Raw genomic sequence first — 14,868 nt, 5'->3', positions numbered from 1 at the left:
AGATCCTCCCTACTTCTGATATGACAACTACTGTTGCGGAGCGGCTGCATTTAAATACTTAATGTTGAACAGCGCTGAAAGGTTAATGTTTTAAAAAGTGAATGTGGTTATTATTATGACTAATGATCACCATGCCCTTTACGCTGGCTGGGACAAATAGTGGGATAGGGTAGTTTAACTTGTTCAATCATAGCGCTATTCAGTCAATCCAGGCCTGTTCAGTCAATCCCAGGCCTATTCAGTTATCCCAGGCCTATTCTGTCAATACAGGCCTATTCAGTCCAATACCAGGCCTGTTCAATCAATACCAGGCCTATTCAGTCAATTCCAGGCCTATCAGCCAATCCCAGCCTATCAGTCCATGCCAGGCCTATTCAGCATCCAGGCATATTCAGTCAATCCCAGACTATTCAGTCAATACCAGGCCTATTCAGCCAATCCCAGGCCTATCAGTCCATGCCAGCTATTCAGTCAATGCCCAGGCCTATTCAGTCAATCCCAGCCTATTCAGTCAATCCCCAGGCCTATCAGTCCCACCATTCCAGGCCTATTCAGTTGCTATACTATCAGTCAATTATAGCCTATTCAGAGAGAGAGAGAGAGAGAGAGAGAGAGAGAGAGAGAGAGAGAGAGAGAGAGAGAGAGAGAATTACATCTGCAGCCCTCATTTGCTTGTTTGTCTGTTCCCTCCCAGAGCCTCTATATACATACAGTCTCTCCCAGTGTTATCATGCATTCGGTAAATGAACTAATATATAGGCTGAATTGAGTTTTAATTGAATTTAGGTACATCTTCATAATGGCTGACAATCAATACACAAGTTATTTACATGAGTCATTATTATGAAATATTACAATTGGAATTTACAGGAACTTCGTAGAAAATATGCCTGATGCGTGGTGGTAACGTGGTTGATTCACCTCGGGTTGATTCCTGTCACAGTCATTTCTGGAGAGAGAAAAAATGGTTTTGAACCATGCATAAAAAGACTAATGGTTTATTAGTGTCTGGTAGTTGGTAGAGCTTCAGTTTCCTCGCTGCCAAGTAGCTGCTTTTAAAAGTAGAAAGAAATGGGAAAAAAATAAGAAATATAAACAAAGAAAAAACTCCAAGTACAAAGTACAGTGTCAGAAAAAAGTATATATATATTTTTTCCTTCAATGAATTTAAGATTTTTTCTTTTTATAATCTGGCCACGGTACATTTTACCTGTTAGTTAGACTGCAAAAAACAACAACAGACCCATTTAAATATATAATTCATTCATAATATTTATACATCTGGCTTTTCATGAATATTTAGTTTATAAAAATGGACCATGTCCTTTATAACATGATTTTTAAAACGTTATATCTACAATTCATCAAAACATAAAACCTAATCACAATGGAACGTGTCAAAGTTGTAGAACCAATAAACTCTATTGATATGATTGTGGATTACTAGATTTATGCAGCAACTTTCATTGCAATGAAAGATGGGCTTAGCTCTCTTGATGTCCATCAGCAATGTACATAAGCGCCCCCCCCGGGTAATAAATAAACAAAGCCATTCTCTCCCCTTGATGCCGCCCACACTGGCAATGCAGAGGCAAAGGGTTATACAGTACTGTCTCTCTCTTTAAACCAGGCCAGTTGGATATGATGGACTACTAGATTCTGTCAGTACAACAAGAGTCAGATCAAAAAACACTTGGCAGGTTAGAGCTTCAAGATCCACGGTCGTACCATAATTTTACATATGAAACCTTCACGGGAACTTCAATGGCCAGAATGGATGATGGGTCATGATCTCTAGGTTAAAGGTCATGAACCCACAAATTGGCAGGACAGAAACGGCAACACTGAAGACCCATTGGAATGTCCATAGAGAAGAGTGCCCCCTATTGACCATCTGCGGTACTATCTTCTTACAGTAGCCCATTGTTGTTGGTCCCCAATTGAACCCCAAGCTCAGCCTAAGCTACAGTATGGGGGTGCAAAGAGTTCTGCAGACACTCTTTGCTACACAGAAGAAAAAAACCTCAACTAGTTAAAAACTCAAATGCTTTGTGCTCCATCGATAAAGATGGAGATGCAGCAGAAATGAAATAGAAGCATGCTTTTTAAAGAATGTTTTTGTATTACAATAACTACAGGAAAATAGTTTAATCAAGGATGAACCCCTTTAAAACCCTCGAGAAAAGCTTTCCTGGATGCAGATAGCTCGGCTATGAACGAAATACATAGACTAAAACTAAACAAATCCTTAAAGTATATGCAAACACAAGCATAAATATTTGCTCCACAGAGAGTTAAGCTACGAATGACAAATATTAGAGTGATATATTGAAATTTCTTCAGGAACAGGCACCATGTCTGTCTGTCTTGTCTTTTTAAAATCTCTCCTCTCCTCTGTTGAAGTGTCAGTCAGTCGTTAGAGGTTATTCCCAGATCATAAAAGAGTCACGGCAGATAGAAGCTGACTGTAGAAGAAGTGTTTGGGTGTTGCGCTCCTTCCTTACAAAATGATTTTCTTTTATTTCACACATTTCTTTAAAATGAATCAGAAAAAAAATAGGTGCTCTCTCTCTCTCTCTCTCTCTCTCTCTCTCTCTCTCTCTCTCTCTCTCTCTCTCTCTCTCATCCATGATATTCCTCCATCCATCTCTCCTTAGTGAGCGTAGTACAGCCAGTAGATCACGTTAAAGAAGGAGAACACGGTAGGGAAGATCATCCTGGACCACTTGTCGATAGAGTTCACATCAGCCAGGTCAGGGATGTTGACCTTGAGCTGCGAGGCCCGTCTCCGTAGGCGGGACTTCTTCTGGGTGGCGTGGCGCTCCAGGGCGCTGTGGGGTCCGCCGCCGTAGTTCTGGCGGGCCAAGGCGGCCCTGCGGGAGTGGCTGTCTCTTATACACATCTAGATGTGTATAAGAGACAGGTACCAAACAGGATGTTGTCATCAGTCAGGGAGGTGGTCATCTGTGATAGGAGGAGGGGGGAGGAAGAGGAGGGGCCGTGAGAGGATGTTCATACGTAATCTATACGTCATCTTCATACGTCATCATAATCTATCCTTACTTAAAATATTTGAAAGATGTCTATATTTATGGATAGATAAAATGAGGCATGGTTCATAGGTCATCTTATTCTTAAATAATCTATGATCACTTAAAATACTTAAAGGTGTCTATCTTTATGGTTAATTAAAAGGCACTATGTGTGTGTGTTTTAATAAGAATGTGTTTTTCTCTTAGTTATTAATTGAGGGGTTCATCACGTACAGTATTGTTCTGTGGTTGTACTAATGGGACACATTTGATTTACAGTAGCAATGTAGAGCATAGTGTATTTACCATAAAATGTCATATTAAATTATAGATTCTATTTATATAAATCAATAGCTAGTCATTACACATAAGTATATGTTGACAATCCTGTGAAGATACAATAAATATATATATAAATATATATATATATATATATATAATATATATAAATATATGTATATATATACACACAGTAACAGTCAAAAGTTTGGACACACCTACTCGTTCAAGAGTTTTTCTTTATTTTTACTATTTTCTACATTGTAGAATAATAGTGAAGACATCAAAACTATGAAATAACACATATGGAATCAAGTAGTAACCAAAAAAGTGTTAAACAAATCAAAATATATTTTATATTTGAGATTCTTCAAAGTAGCCACCCTTTGCCTTGATGACAGCTTTGCACACTCTTTGCATTCTCTCAACCAGCTTCATGAGGTAGTCACCTGGAATGCATTTCAATTAACAGGTGTGCCTTGTTAAAAGTTAATTTGTGGAATATCTTTCCTTCTTAATGCGTTTGAGCCAATCAGTTGTGTTGTGACAAGGTAGGGGTGGTATATAGAAGATAGCCCTATTTGGTAAAATACCAAGTCCACATTATGGCAAGAACAGCTTAAATAAGCAAAGAGAAATGATAGTCCATCATTACTTTAAGACATGAAGGTCAGTCAATCCGGAAAAGTTTCTTCAAGTGCAGTCGCTAAAACCATCAAGCGCTATAATGAAACTGTCTCTCATGAGGACCGCCACAGGAAAGGAAGACCCAGAGTTACCTCTGCTGCAGAGGATAAGTTCATTAGAGTTACCAGCCTCAGAAATGTCAGCCCAAATAAATGCTTCACAGAGTTCAAGTAACAGACAAATCTCAACCTCAACTGTTCAGAGGCGACTGTGTGAATCAGGCCTTCATGGTCAAATTGCTGCAAAGAAACACGAGCAATGGACATTAAACCGGTGGGAATCTGTCCTTTGGTCTGATGAGAGATCCTTTGTGAGATGCAGAGTAGGTGAACGGATGATCTCCGCATGTGTGATTCTCACCGTGAAGCATGGAGGAGGAGGTGTGATGGTGTCGGGGTGCTTTGCTGGTGACACTGTCTGTGATTTATTTAGAATTCAAGACACACCTTACCAGCATGGCTACCACAGCATTCTGCAGGAATACACCATCGCATCTAGTTTGCGATTAGTGGGACTACAATTTGTTTTTCAACAGGACAATGACAAAACACACCTCCAGGCTGTGTAAGGGCTATTTGACCAAGAAGAAGAGTGGTGGAGTGCTGCATCAGATTACCTATCCTCCACAATCACCTAACCTCAACGCAATTGAGATGGTTTGGGATGAGTTGGACCACAGAGTGAAGGAAAAGCAGCCAACAAGTGCTCAGCATATGTGGGAACTCCTTCAAGACGGTTGGAAAAGCATTCCAGGTGAAGCTGGTTGAGAGAATGTCAAGAGTGTGCTAAGCTGTCATCAAGGTAAAGGGGTGGCTACTTTGAAGAATTGTTGGTTACTACATGATTCCATATGTGTTATGTGGCGGATGAATCAGAATTAGTTGGGTAACATAGATCATTAAGATGTTTTAGTTGCATAATATGCTTATGTGAGATACTTGTCATTAGAATGTATCCCTTTGGACTCTAGTGTTGGCAGTTGCACTTTTCCCTCAGCTAGGGCTCAGTYACTTGGGGCCCAGAGARGGGAGAGGTCAGGCTTGTCTTTCACATGTCCYTGGTGCTATGCAGAATATCAGAAAGGGAAGAGGACAGAACGGAACATTGTCTTCATATGTGAATGTGTCTTTACCTATTCTTAAACCATGTGAAGGGATGGCGTGATTAATGGGGAACTAATTACTTGTCTACACAATGTCTRTGCGCCAGTCACTCCCTCCTTTTCCATTGGGGGGAGGTGTATGGCAGTGTCTGGAAACATTGTAGGTCCTCTCTCATCTTACACTTATCCTGGGATAGTGTATGACCTAGAGGCTCACTCCCCTCAGTGAGCTTGTCCAAGAGTGGGGTCAAGAGGGGGTTTACTTGACATGGGAGTATCTAGAGTTGACAATTGATCTAGAGTTGCCATTGAATGAGTTGGTGTTTTTGTACTATGAAGTACCAGGAACGAGATTAGAACCTCGTTTTAGGGACCAAACTGAACGATAATTTATACCGAATGTTATCTGGTTAAGGGATACTCCTTTCTCAATTATAAAGTCCCTTTCTGAACTGTTCCTAAGATCTGTGGTCCGTTATGTAAGTTGAGAGGGGTGTATCTTGCCCATAAAAGATCTTTGTAGTTTTCTGTTGTCATTTTCAATGGTTCATTAGAGATGGCGCATCATTGAACGTCAAAGGCTATTGCAAAGCTCTTATTATTAAAGATGTAGTTTAAGTATAACTCTGACTGGTGTGTGAAGTTTGTAACTCTCCTGATTTGGTAAAGCAGAAATATGCCACCACAGTTATTTCATTGTTTTGATGTCTTCATTATTATTCTACAGTGTAGAAAATAGTAAAAAAATCAAGAAAAACTCTTGAATGAGTAGGCGTGTCCAAACTTTTGACTGGTACTGTATGTATGTATATACATACAAATCAACAGTTTCTCATGGAGAAATCAGCCTCATTGTCATGTCAGAATTTCAGCCAGCATGTGGTTAACATTCTGTCTAGTCAGAACAAGACAAACCAAGTAAACAAACACAACGTAAACAAAAGGAAGAAATGTGAGAGGATTAAAGGTTGAGAGAAATAGTAATAAGGAAATATTGCAAAGATGAAGGAGAGGTTAAGGTTGATATTTCAGGGGTCAAAGGTAGGTTTAGGTTAGGAGAGACGTTGTGAGGACTGAGGAAGTGGATCGGATCAGAAGTTTCTTCATCCATAGCCTGACTTCAGAAGCAAAACAAAACATCTCTAACTAAAAAAAAGATTTTCAAACTTATTAGTTGGAAAAAACTAATTCTCAATGATATCTGTAGTTTGTACTCTGTTCCAAGGCCACTCAGTTGGACAAAACTCAGAATGGGAAATAACTGTCTCTCTTTTTCTTCTCTGTTAGGCTGAGTGATAATATGTCACTAACCATCTCATTTCCTTTCAATTACTTCACTTGTTATTTGGGAGTGTTATCAATTTACCTCAGATATACAATTTTTCTGTCACACCAATATTAACTTTGGAGTAGCTTGCAATTACAACCAGCATTTCCTGTCCCTTCATTTTTTTTTTTGGTTTCCCATCAATTTAAGGTGTATAATATTTTGAATGAGACGTAGGCTGCGTCCCAAACGCTGTAATTTACTTAACAATTACTATGACGTGTTTGTCAGGAAAATGCATGAAGAGCAAATCAAGAGAAGGGAAAAAAACACAATGGTGGGAAGTGATGATTAAAGTTGCCTTTAAAAATCTATAGAATAAAATTAAAGAAATGCACAAAAATACTACAGTATTTTCCTCTGATCGGGGGGAGTTGATTCAGATTGATGACATTTGTTAAAGTTTTGACTTTCAAAACCTTCCAGTACCTTATTTCTTTGCTCGCCTAGTCCTAATGCGGCATCGTCCACAAAGATGGGATCCCACATCGTGTCATACGCGTCAATTTCCCTCTGTTTCATTCTGGCATACAGAGCATCATCTCTCTGAACTACATTTCCCACCATCCACTGCAAGCATACAAAATCAGCACTGTTACCATGGAGAAATCGCAGCTTGCTGTCAGATGTTGTCAGATCCTGGTCTAACTAATAAAGATGTATTTTCATTGAACTGTGGTTGATAGATACACATGGCTACACCAATGGGACATGGAGGTGTAGTAGAACCCTGGTAAAGGACATCAAGTCAACAGTTGATCACAGAAGCATCACATTGACCTTGAGAGGAAGAATAACCTGTGTTGTCCAACTGCATCCAACACCACATTACACCAAAAACACAACCTCCCTAGAACAATCTGACCCTGCTCCCTTTCTATCCGGAGACACCAACCTTATTGGGGTCGGGTCGGAGTTTCTCATTGTTGACGACGGCTAGTTTCTCGGCGGCCCTCTTCTGCCTCTGGGGCCCCCGTCCAAAAAAGATGTAGTTGACAAAGGCGTACTCCAGCAGGGCCAGGAAGACGAACACGAAGCAGCCCATCAGGTACATGTCTATGGCCTTGACGTAAGGGATCTTAGGAAGAGTCTCTCTCAGATGGGTGTTGATGGTGGTCATGGTCAACACCGTAGTGATACCTGGAGATCACATTTTACCTTTACAATCACTGCATTCACCAAAATAATGGATATATTATTATGTGTCAGGTGTGTGTCTCAGGTGTGTGTCAGGTGTGTGTCAGCTGTGTGTCAGGTGTGTATCAGGTGTGTGTCAGGTGTGTGTCAGGGGTCTAAGGTGCAGTGTCAGTTGGCTCATGTGTGTTCTCAGCGTGCTCAGGTGTGCTCAGTGTGTGTGCAGGTCTCAGGTGTGTTCAGTGTGCCTCAGGTGTGTCTCAGGTGGTGTCAGGTTGTTCAGTGGTGTCAGTGTGTGTCAGGTGTGTCAGTGGTGTGGTTTCAGGTGTGTCTCAGGTGTGTGTCAGGTGTGTCAGGTGTGTCTCAGGTGTGTGTCAGGTGTGTGTCAGGTGTGTTCAGGTGTGTCTCAGGTGTTGTCTCAGGTGTGTTCAGGTGGTTTCAGGTGTGCTCAGGGTTCGTGTGTCAGGTGTCTCAGGTGTGTCTCAGGTGTTTCAGGTGTGTCTCAGGTGTGTGTCAGGTGTTTCAGGTGTGTATCAGGTGTCTCAGTGTGTCTCAGTGTGTTCAGGTGTGTTCAGTGGTCTCAGGGTGTGCTCAGTGTTGGTCAGGTGTTTCAGTGTGTCTCAGGTGTGGGTCAGGTGTGTCTCAGGGTGTGTTCAGGTGTGTTCAGTGTGTGTTAAGTGTGTGTCAGGTGTGTGTCAGTGTGTGTTCTCAGGTGTGCTCAGTGTGTCTCAGGTGTGTGTCAGTGTGTGTAGGTGTGTCTCAGGTGTCTCAGTGTGTGTCAGGGTGTGTCAGTGTGTCCTCAGGTGTCTCAGGTGTGTTCAGGTTTCAGGTGTGTCTCAGGTGTGTCTCAGTGTCAGGTGTGTCTCAGGTGTGTCTCGGTGTTGTCAGGTGTGTCTCAGGTGTTGTCAGTGTATTTCAGGTGTATCAGGATGTGTCTCAGTGGTCTCAGGTGGTTCAGTGGTCTCAGGTGTGTTCAGGTGTGGTCAGGTGTGTTCAGGTGTGTTCTCAGGTGTTTCAGGTGTTTCAGGTGTGTTCAGGTGTGGTTCAGGTGTGTCTCAGGTGTGTTCGGGTGTTCAGTTGGTTCGGGTGTGTCAGTGTATTTCAGGTGTGTAGCAGGTGTGTCTCTGTGTGTCTCAGGTGTTTTCAGTGTGTCTCAGGTGTGTGTCAGGTGTGTGTCAGGTGTTTTCAGGTGTGTCTCAGGGTGTCTCAGTGTGGGTCAGGTGTGTCTCAGGTGTGTCTCAGGTGGGTCAGTGTGTCTCAGTGTGTGTCAGGGTTGTCAGGTGTTGTAAGTGTCAGGTGGTCTCAGGTGTGTGTCAGTTGTGTGTCAGGTGTGTCTCAGGTGTTGTCAGGTGATTTCAGGTGGTATCAGGGTTCTCAATGTGTCTCAGGTGTGTTTCAGGTGTGTTTCAGTGTGTCAGGTGTGCTCAGTGTCAGTGTGTCTCAGGTGTGTCTCAGGTGTTTGTCAGGGTGTCTCAGGGTGTGCCAGGTGTATTTCAGGTGTGTACAGGTGTGTTCAGGTGTGTTTCAGGTGTGTGTCAGTGTGTTTCAGGTGTGTCTCAGGTGTGTCCAGGTGTGGGTCAGTGTGTCTCAGGTGTGTCAGGTGTGTCTCAGGTGTGTGTCAGGTGTGTGTGAGTGTGCTCAGTGTGTGAAGAATAACCCTGTGTCCTCCTGGTACAGGGTCGGGATCCAGCCAACTGTGACATGAGTAGTAAACAAGTGCATAGTAGCGTAGTAGTTTGGCACCTTTACAGACTAATGAACCCAAATGTACATATAGATCCTCATTCTACAGGGTTAATGAACCCATACAACAGATGGTTCCTCACCTTTACAGACTTAATGAACTCAAACGAACATATAGATCCTCATTCTACAGAGTTAATGAACCCATACAGACATATAGATCCTCATTCTACAACCTAATGAACCCATACAGACATATAGATCCTCATTCTACAGAGTTAATTAACCCATACAGACATATAGATCCTCATTCTACAGAGTTAATGAACCCATACAACATATAGATCCTCATTCTACAGAGTTAATGAACCCATACAGACATATAGATCCTCATTCTACAGAGTTAATGAACCCAAACAGACATATAGATCCTCATTCTACAGAGTTAATGAACCCATACAGACATATAGATCCTCATTCTCACAGTTAATGAACCCATACAACATATAGATCCTCATTTCACAGAGTTAGCGAACCCATACAAACATATAGATCCTCATTCTACAGAGTTAATGAACCCATACAGACATATAGATCCTCATTCAACAGAGTTAGCGAACCCATACAGACATATAGATCCTCATTCTACAGAGTTAATGAACCCATACAGACATATAATCCTCATTCTACAGTTAATGAACCCATACAGACATATAGATCCTCATTCTACAGAGTTAGCGAACCCATACAAACATATAGATCCTCATTCACAGAGTTAATGAAACCATACAGACATATAGATCCTCATTCTATGAACCCATTGTGTGTGTGTATGCGTTCATATGTGTGTGTGTGTTTTGCGTGCATGCCTACGTCGCGCGTCTGTACGTGCGCCTGTACGTGCGTCTGTGCGTGCGTCTGTGCGTGCATGCCAACGTGCGTGCGTCTGTGCGTGCATGCCAACGTGCGTGCGTCTGTGCGTGCTGCCTACGTGCGTGCGTCTGTGCGTGCATGCCTACGTGCGTGCGTCTGTGCGTGCGTCTCTGCGTGCGTGCATGCCTACGTGCGTGCGTCTGTGCGTGCGTGCATGTGTATCTGAGCATTGGGTCTCTGTTCAAATTCCAGGGGACCAACCACATGTTTCAGGAAGCTACAGACCCCGTGTCTGTAGCTATAAGAAGCAGCCCAGTGTTAGCCCCTTTAACCATCTGGGAGGTGTCCCAAAAGACACTCTATTCTCCACATAGTGCACTACTTTTTCTAATCAGAGCCCAATGCGGATTCTGATCAAAGGTTATGCACTATATAGGGAATAGGGTGTAATTTGGTACGCAGCCCTGGTATTAGTCACGGCACGAATCATCTGTGTTATAAGACCAATACACCCACTGTGTTTGATACGTTAGTCATCTGTGTTATAAGACCAATAGACCCATTGTGTTTGATACGTTAGTCATCTGTGTTATAAGACCAATAGACCCATTGTGTTTGATACGTTAAATCATCTGTGTTATAAGACCAATAGACCCATTGTGTTTGATACGTTAGTCATCTGTGTTATAAGACCAATACACCCATTGTGTTTGATACGTTAGTCATCTGTGTTATTAGAGGCGCTCATTAGGACAATAAAGGATCAATAACAGACACAGGTCAATGGACTGAGGCGCTCATTAGGACCTTATCCTCATCAAGTATTTTACATCATTATCGGCCAATAATCTAGGTTACTGTATCACAAATCATTCACAGTACTAATATGATTGTCATTAGGATCATGGTGCAAAGGATATATCTAACTGCAATCGTAGCTGGTTTATGGCAGAATATGAATGCTTCTATTCTTTCTTTCATACGTCACCGATGAACAACAACACATGTTCTACATGACATTTAGAACGATGCAAACACTATGACAACAACGTTTGTAAACATCGTTATAATGTATAAGTTTTATTTTGATTTATGGATTGATTGGTTGATTGACTGATGAAATCTCGATCACTTTATTGATGGAATCGCCGGGCAGTCTTACCCAGGGCCACTCTGGCAGCGGAGGCATCATAGTTGATCCAGAAGGAGACCCAAGACAGGATGGTGATCAGGATCGAGGGCATGTAGGTCTGGAGGATAAAGTAGCCGATGTTCCTCTTTAGCTTGAAGCTCAGTGACAGACGGGGGTAGGAACCTGCATGGAGGAATACAGACAGAACTCTATTTATTTTATTTGCTTTATTTAACCAGGTAAACCATTAAGAATACATTGTCTTTTACAAATAATGACCTGACATGGAGGGAATCAGAACTGAAAAAGCAGAGAAAGGTAATATACAGAATATCTGTGTATCAACCCCTGAAAAGCTATTGTATAGCCATATACACACAGTAACAGTCAAAAGTTTGGACACACCTACTCATTCCAGGGTTTTCCTTTATTTTTACTATTTTCTACATTGTAGAATAATAGTGAAGACATCAAAACTATGAAATAACACATATGGAATCATGTAGTAACCAAAAAAAGTGTAACCAAATAAAAATATATTTTTAGTAGCCACCCTTTGCCTTGATGACAGCTTTGCACACTCTTGGCATTCTCTCAACCAGCAATCATGAGGAATGCTTTTCCAACAGTCTTGAAGGAGTTCCCACATACGCTACATAGGTATCAAAATGGCCGCCACTGTGTACCTGTAGAGAAGACCACGTTCTTGGAGACCAGTTTGTAGTCCACGATGGAGAACTGAGGCAGTTCTATTCTCTCCACCCCAGACACGGCTCCATCTCCCCCTCGCCAGTAGAACTCAATGTCATCCGTGGTGTAGCCATCTGCAATAAGTGGAAGATAAATACACAACGCAGAGACAGAGGACGAGAGGTCAAAAGGACGATCAGTCAATAGAGTAATAGCGATCAATGGAAATAGTGTTTTTTCTGAAATAGGGAATTATTGATCAACGGTTCAGAGACATGGGAGGAATATGTCTTCTGAAATAGGATACTTGTTATCTGGCCATTGGCTTGTTTAATTGCAAGGAATTCTAATTGGTCAACCACAGGCTAGGGCTGGGTTATAAAACTACATGCTGTTCCTTTGTTCTGGAGACAGAATCACTGGAGAGAATCACTGGAGAGAATCACTGAGAGAGAACACAGGAGAGAATCACTGAGAGAGACACCACAGGAGAGATCACTGGAGAGAATCACTGTGAGAGAGAACCACAGGAGAGAATCACTGAGAGAATCACTGGAGAGAATCACTGGAGAGAATCACTGAGAGAGAACACAGGAGAGAATCACTGAGAGAGAACCACAGGAGAGACTCACTGAGAGAATCACTGAGAGAATCACTGAAGAGAACCACAGGAGAGAATCACTGGAGAGAATCACTGGAGAGAATCACTGAGAGAGAATCACTGAGAGAGAATCACTGAGAGAGAATCACTGAGAGAGTCACTGAGAAGAGAATCACTGAGAGAAACCACAGGAGAGAATCACTGGGAGAGAATCACAGAGAGAATCACTGAGAGAGAATCACTGAGAGAGAATCACTGAGAGAGAATCACTGAGAGAGAATCACTGGAGAGAACCACAGGAGAGATCACTGAGAGAGAATCACTGAGAGAATCACTGGAGAGAATCACTGAGAGAGAATCACGTGAAGAGAGAAATCACTGAGAGAGAATCACTGGAGGAACACAGGAGAGGATCACTGGGAGAGAATCACTGAGAGAGAATCACTGGAGAGAATCACTGAGAAAGAATCACTGGAGAGAACCACAGAGAGAGAATCACTGGAGCGAACCACAAGAGAGAATCACTGAGAAAGATTCACTGGAGAGAATCACAGGAGAGAATACTGAGAAAGAATCATGGAGAGAATCACAGGAGAGAATCACTGAGAAAGAATCACTGGAGAGAATCACTAGGAGAATCACTGAGAAAGAATCACTGGAGAGAATCACATGAGAGAGTATCACTGGAAGAGAACCACAGGAGAGAATCACTGAGAAAGAATCACTGGAGAGAATCACTGAGAGAGAATCACAACTGAGAAAGAATCACTGGAGAGAATCACAGGAGAGAATCACTGAGAAAGAATCACTGGAGAGAATCACTGAGAGAGAATCACTGAGAAAGAATCACTGGAGAGAATCACTGAGAGAGAATCACTGAGAGAGAATCACTGGAGGAACCACAAGAGAGAATCACTGAGAAAGATTCACTGGAGAGAATCACAGGAGAGAATCACTGAGAAGAATCACTGGAGAGAATCACAGGAGAAAATCACTGAGAAAGAATCACTGGAGAGAATCACTGAGAGAGAATCACTGTGAGAGAACCACAGGAGAGAATCACTGAGAGAGAATCACTGAGAGAGCATCACTGAGGACAGGGGAGAATGACCATCTACCTACCCGTATGATGTGTCCTCTTTGAATAAACCTATTTTCCTCCCCCAGATTTGCTTTGGAGTTTGTGTTATTGAAGTATAACATAATTGCTAACAACAGGTACTGGAGATTCAGAACACACACCACATTAACATAGAGTGCCAGAAAGGTAGGAATGGCTATGGCCTATGTCAAACGCAGGGACGCGAGGCTCTCACACACGTTGAGTAGCAACTGTTACTCAAAAGGTTCTATTTTTGTTCCTGTAATGTTTACTATTTATTTCAACGATTTATATTCTGGTGTGTCAAATGTTACTGGAGAAAATAATTTTAGGTTTAATAATAAATACAATTATAAAAGGAGATTTCAAAGAACATTTCAGGTGACCAAAAAATTGTTAGCTAACTGGGTAGATCCTCTGTTCAGCTTATATGAATGAAGCCCCATGCAGCAACTTCATTTGACCATTCTGTTGTGTTAAAACCCTTCTGTTGTACCTGTTTGTGTTACCCGTTGTGAACCCTTCTGTTGTGTTAACTGTTGTTAACACCTTCTGTTGTGTTAACCCTTCTGTTCCGTTGTGTTTTAACCCTTCTGTTGTGTTATCCCTTCTGTTGTGTTACCTCGTGTAACCCTTCTGTTGTGTTTAACCCCTGTCCTGTGTTTGTGTTTAACCTTCTCCTTCTGTTGTGTTATACCCTTCTGTTTGTGTTAACCCTTCTGTTGTGTTAACCCTTGTCCCTTGTTGTGTTAACCCTCTGTCTTCTGTTGTGTTATCCTTCTGTTGTGTTAACCCTTCTGTTGTGTTAACCCTTCTGTTGTGTTAACCTTCGTTCCCTTCTTTGTGTTATTTGTTGTGTTAACCCAAAAATTTTTTTCTGTTGTCTTAACCCTTCTGTTGTGTTCTTTTTTTTTTTTTTTTTTTTTTTTTTGTTAAAATTTTTTTACCCTTCTGTTTTGTGTTAACTCCTTTCTGTTGTGGTTACCCTTCTGTTGTGTTACCGCTTCTGTTGTGTTAACCACTTCTGTTGTGTTACCCTTCTGTTGTGTTAACCCTTCTGTTAGTGTTATCCCTTCTGTTGTGTTAACCCTTCTGTTGTGTTTAACCCTTCTGTTTGTGTTACCTTCTTTTGTTAACCCTTCTGTTGTGTTAACCCTTCTGTTGTGTTAACCCTTCTGTTGTGTTTACCCTTTGTTGTGTTATCCCTTCTGTTGTGTTATCCCTTC

The 14,868-nt window shown here is 41.8% G+C and overlaps 1 protein-coding gene across 1 annotated transcript; it reads right to left on the bottom strand.

Annotated features, from left to right (window-relative positions):
* Positions 1–756: 756 nt before the first annotated feature.
* Positions 757–12,178, bottom strand: LOC112078389 (gamma-aminobutyric acid receptor subunit beta-2-like; the record flags this gene model as incomplete). The annotated part of the gene is made up of 6 exons (XM_024144654.2): positions 757–2,889; positions 2,928–2,964; positions 6,857–6,997; positions 7,323–7,567; positions 11,280–11,432; positions 11,936–12,178. Coding segments are annotated over 6 exons (1,055 nt in total), but the record flags the coding sequence as incomplete, so codon positions are not given.
* Between the last annotated feature and the right edge of the window lie 2,690 nt (positions 12,179–14,868).

This window comes from Salvelinus sp. IW2-2015, unplaced genomic scaffold, assembly GCF_002910315.2.
Source record: "Salvelinus sp. IW2-2015 unplaced genomic scaffold, ASM291031v2 Un_scaffold5611, whole genome shotgun sequence".
In the NCBI taxonomy this organism is placed as follows: domain Eukaryota; kingdom Metazoa; phylum Chordata; class Actinopteri; order Salmoniformes; family Salmonidae; genus Salvelinus; species Salvelinus sp. IW2-2015.
Note: the sequence above shows the minus strand (reverse complement) of the source record. Positions and strands in the feature narration are given on the sequence as shown.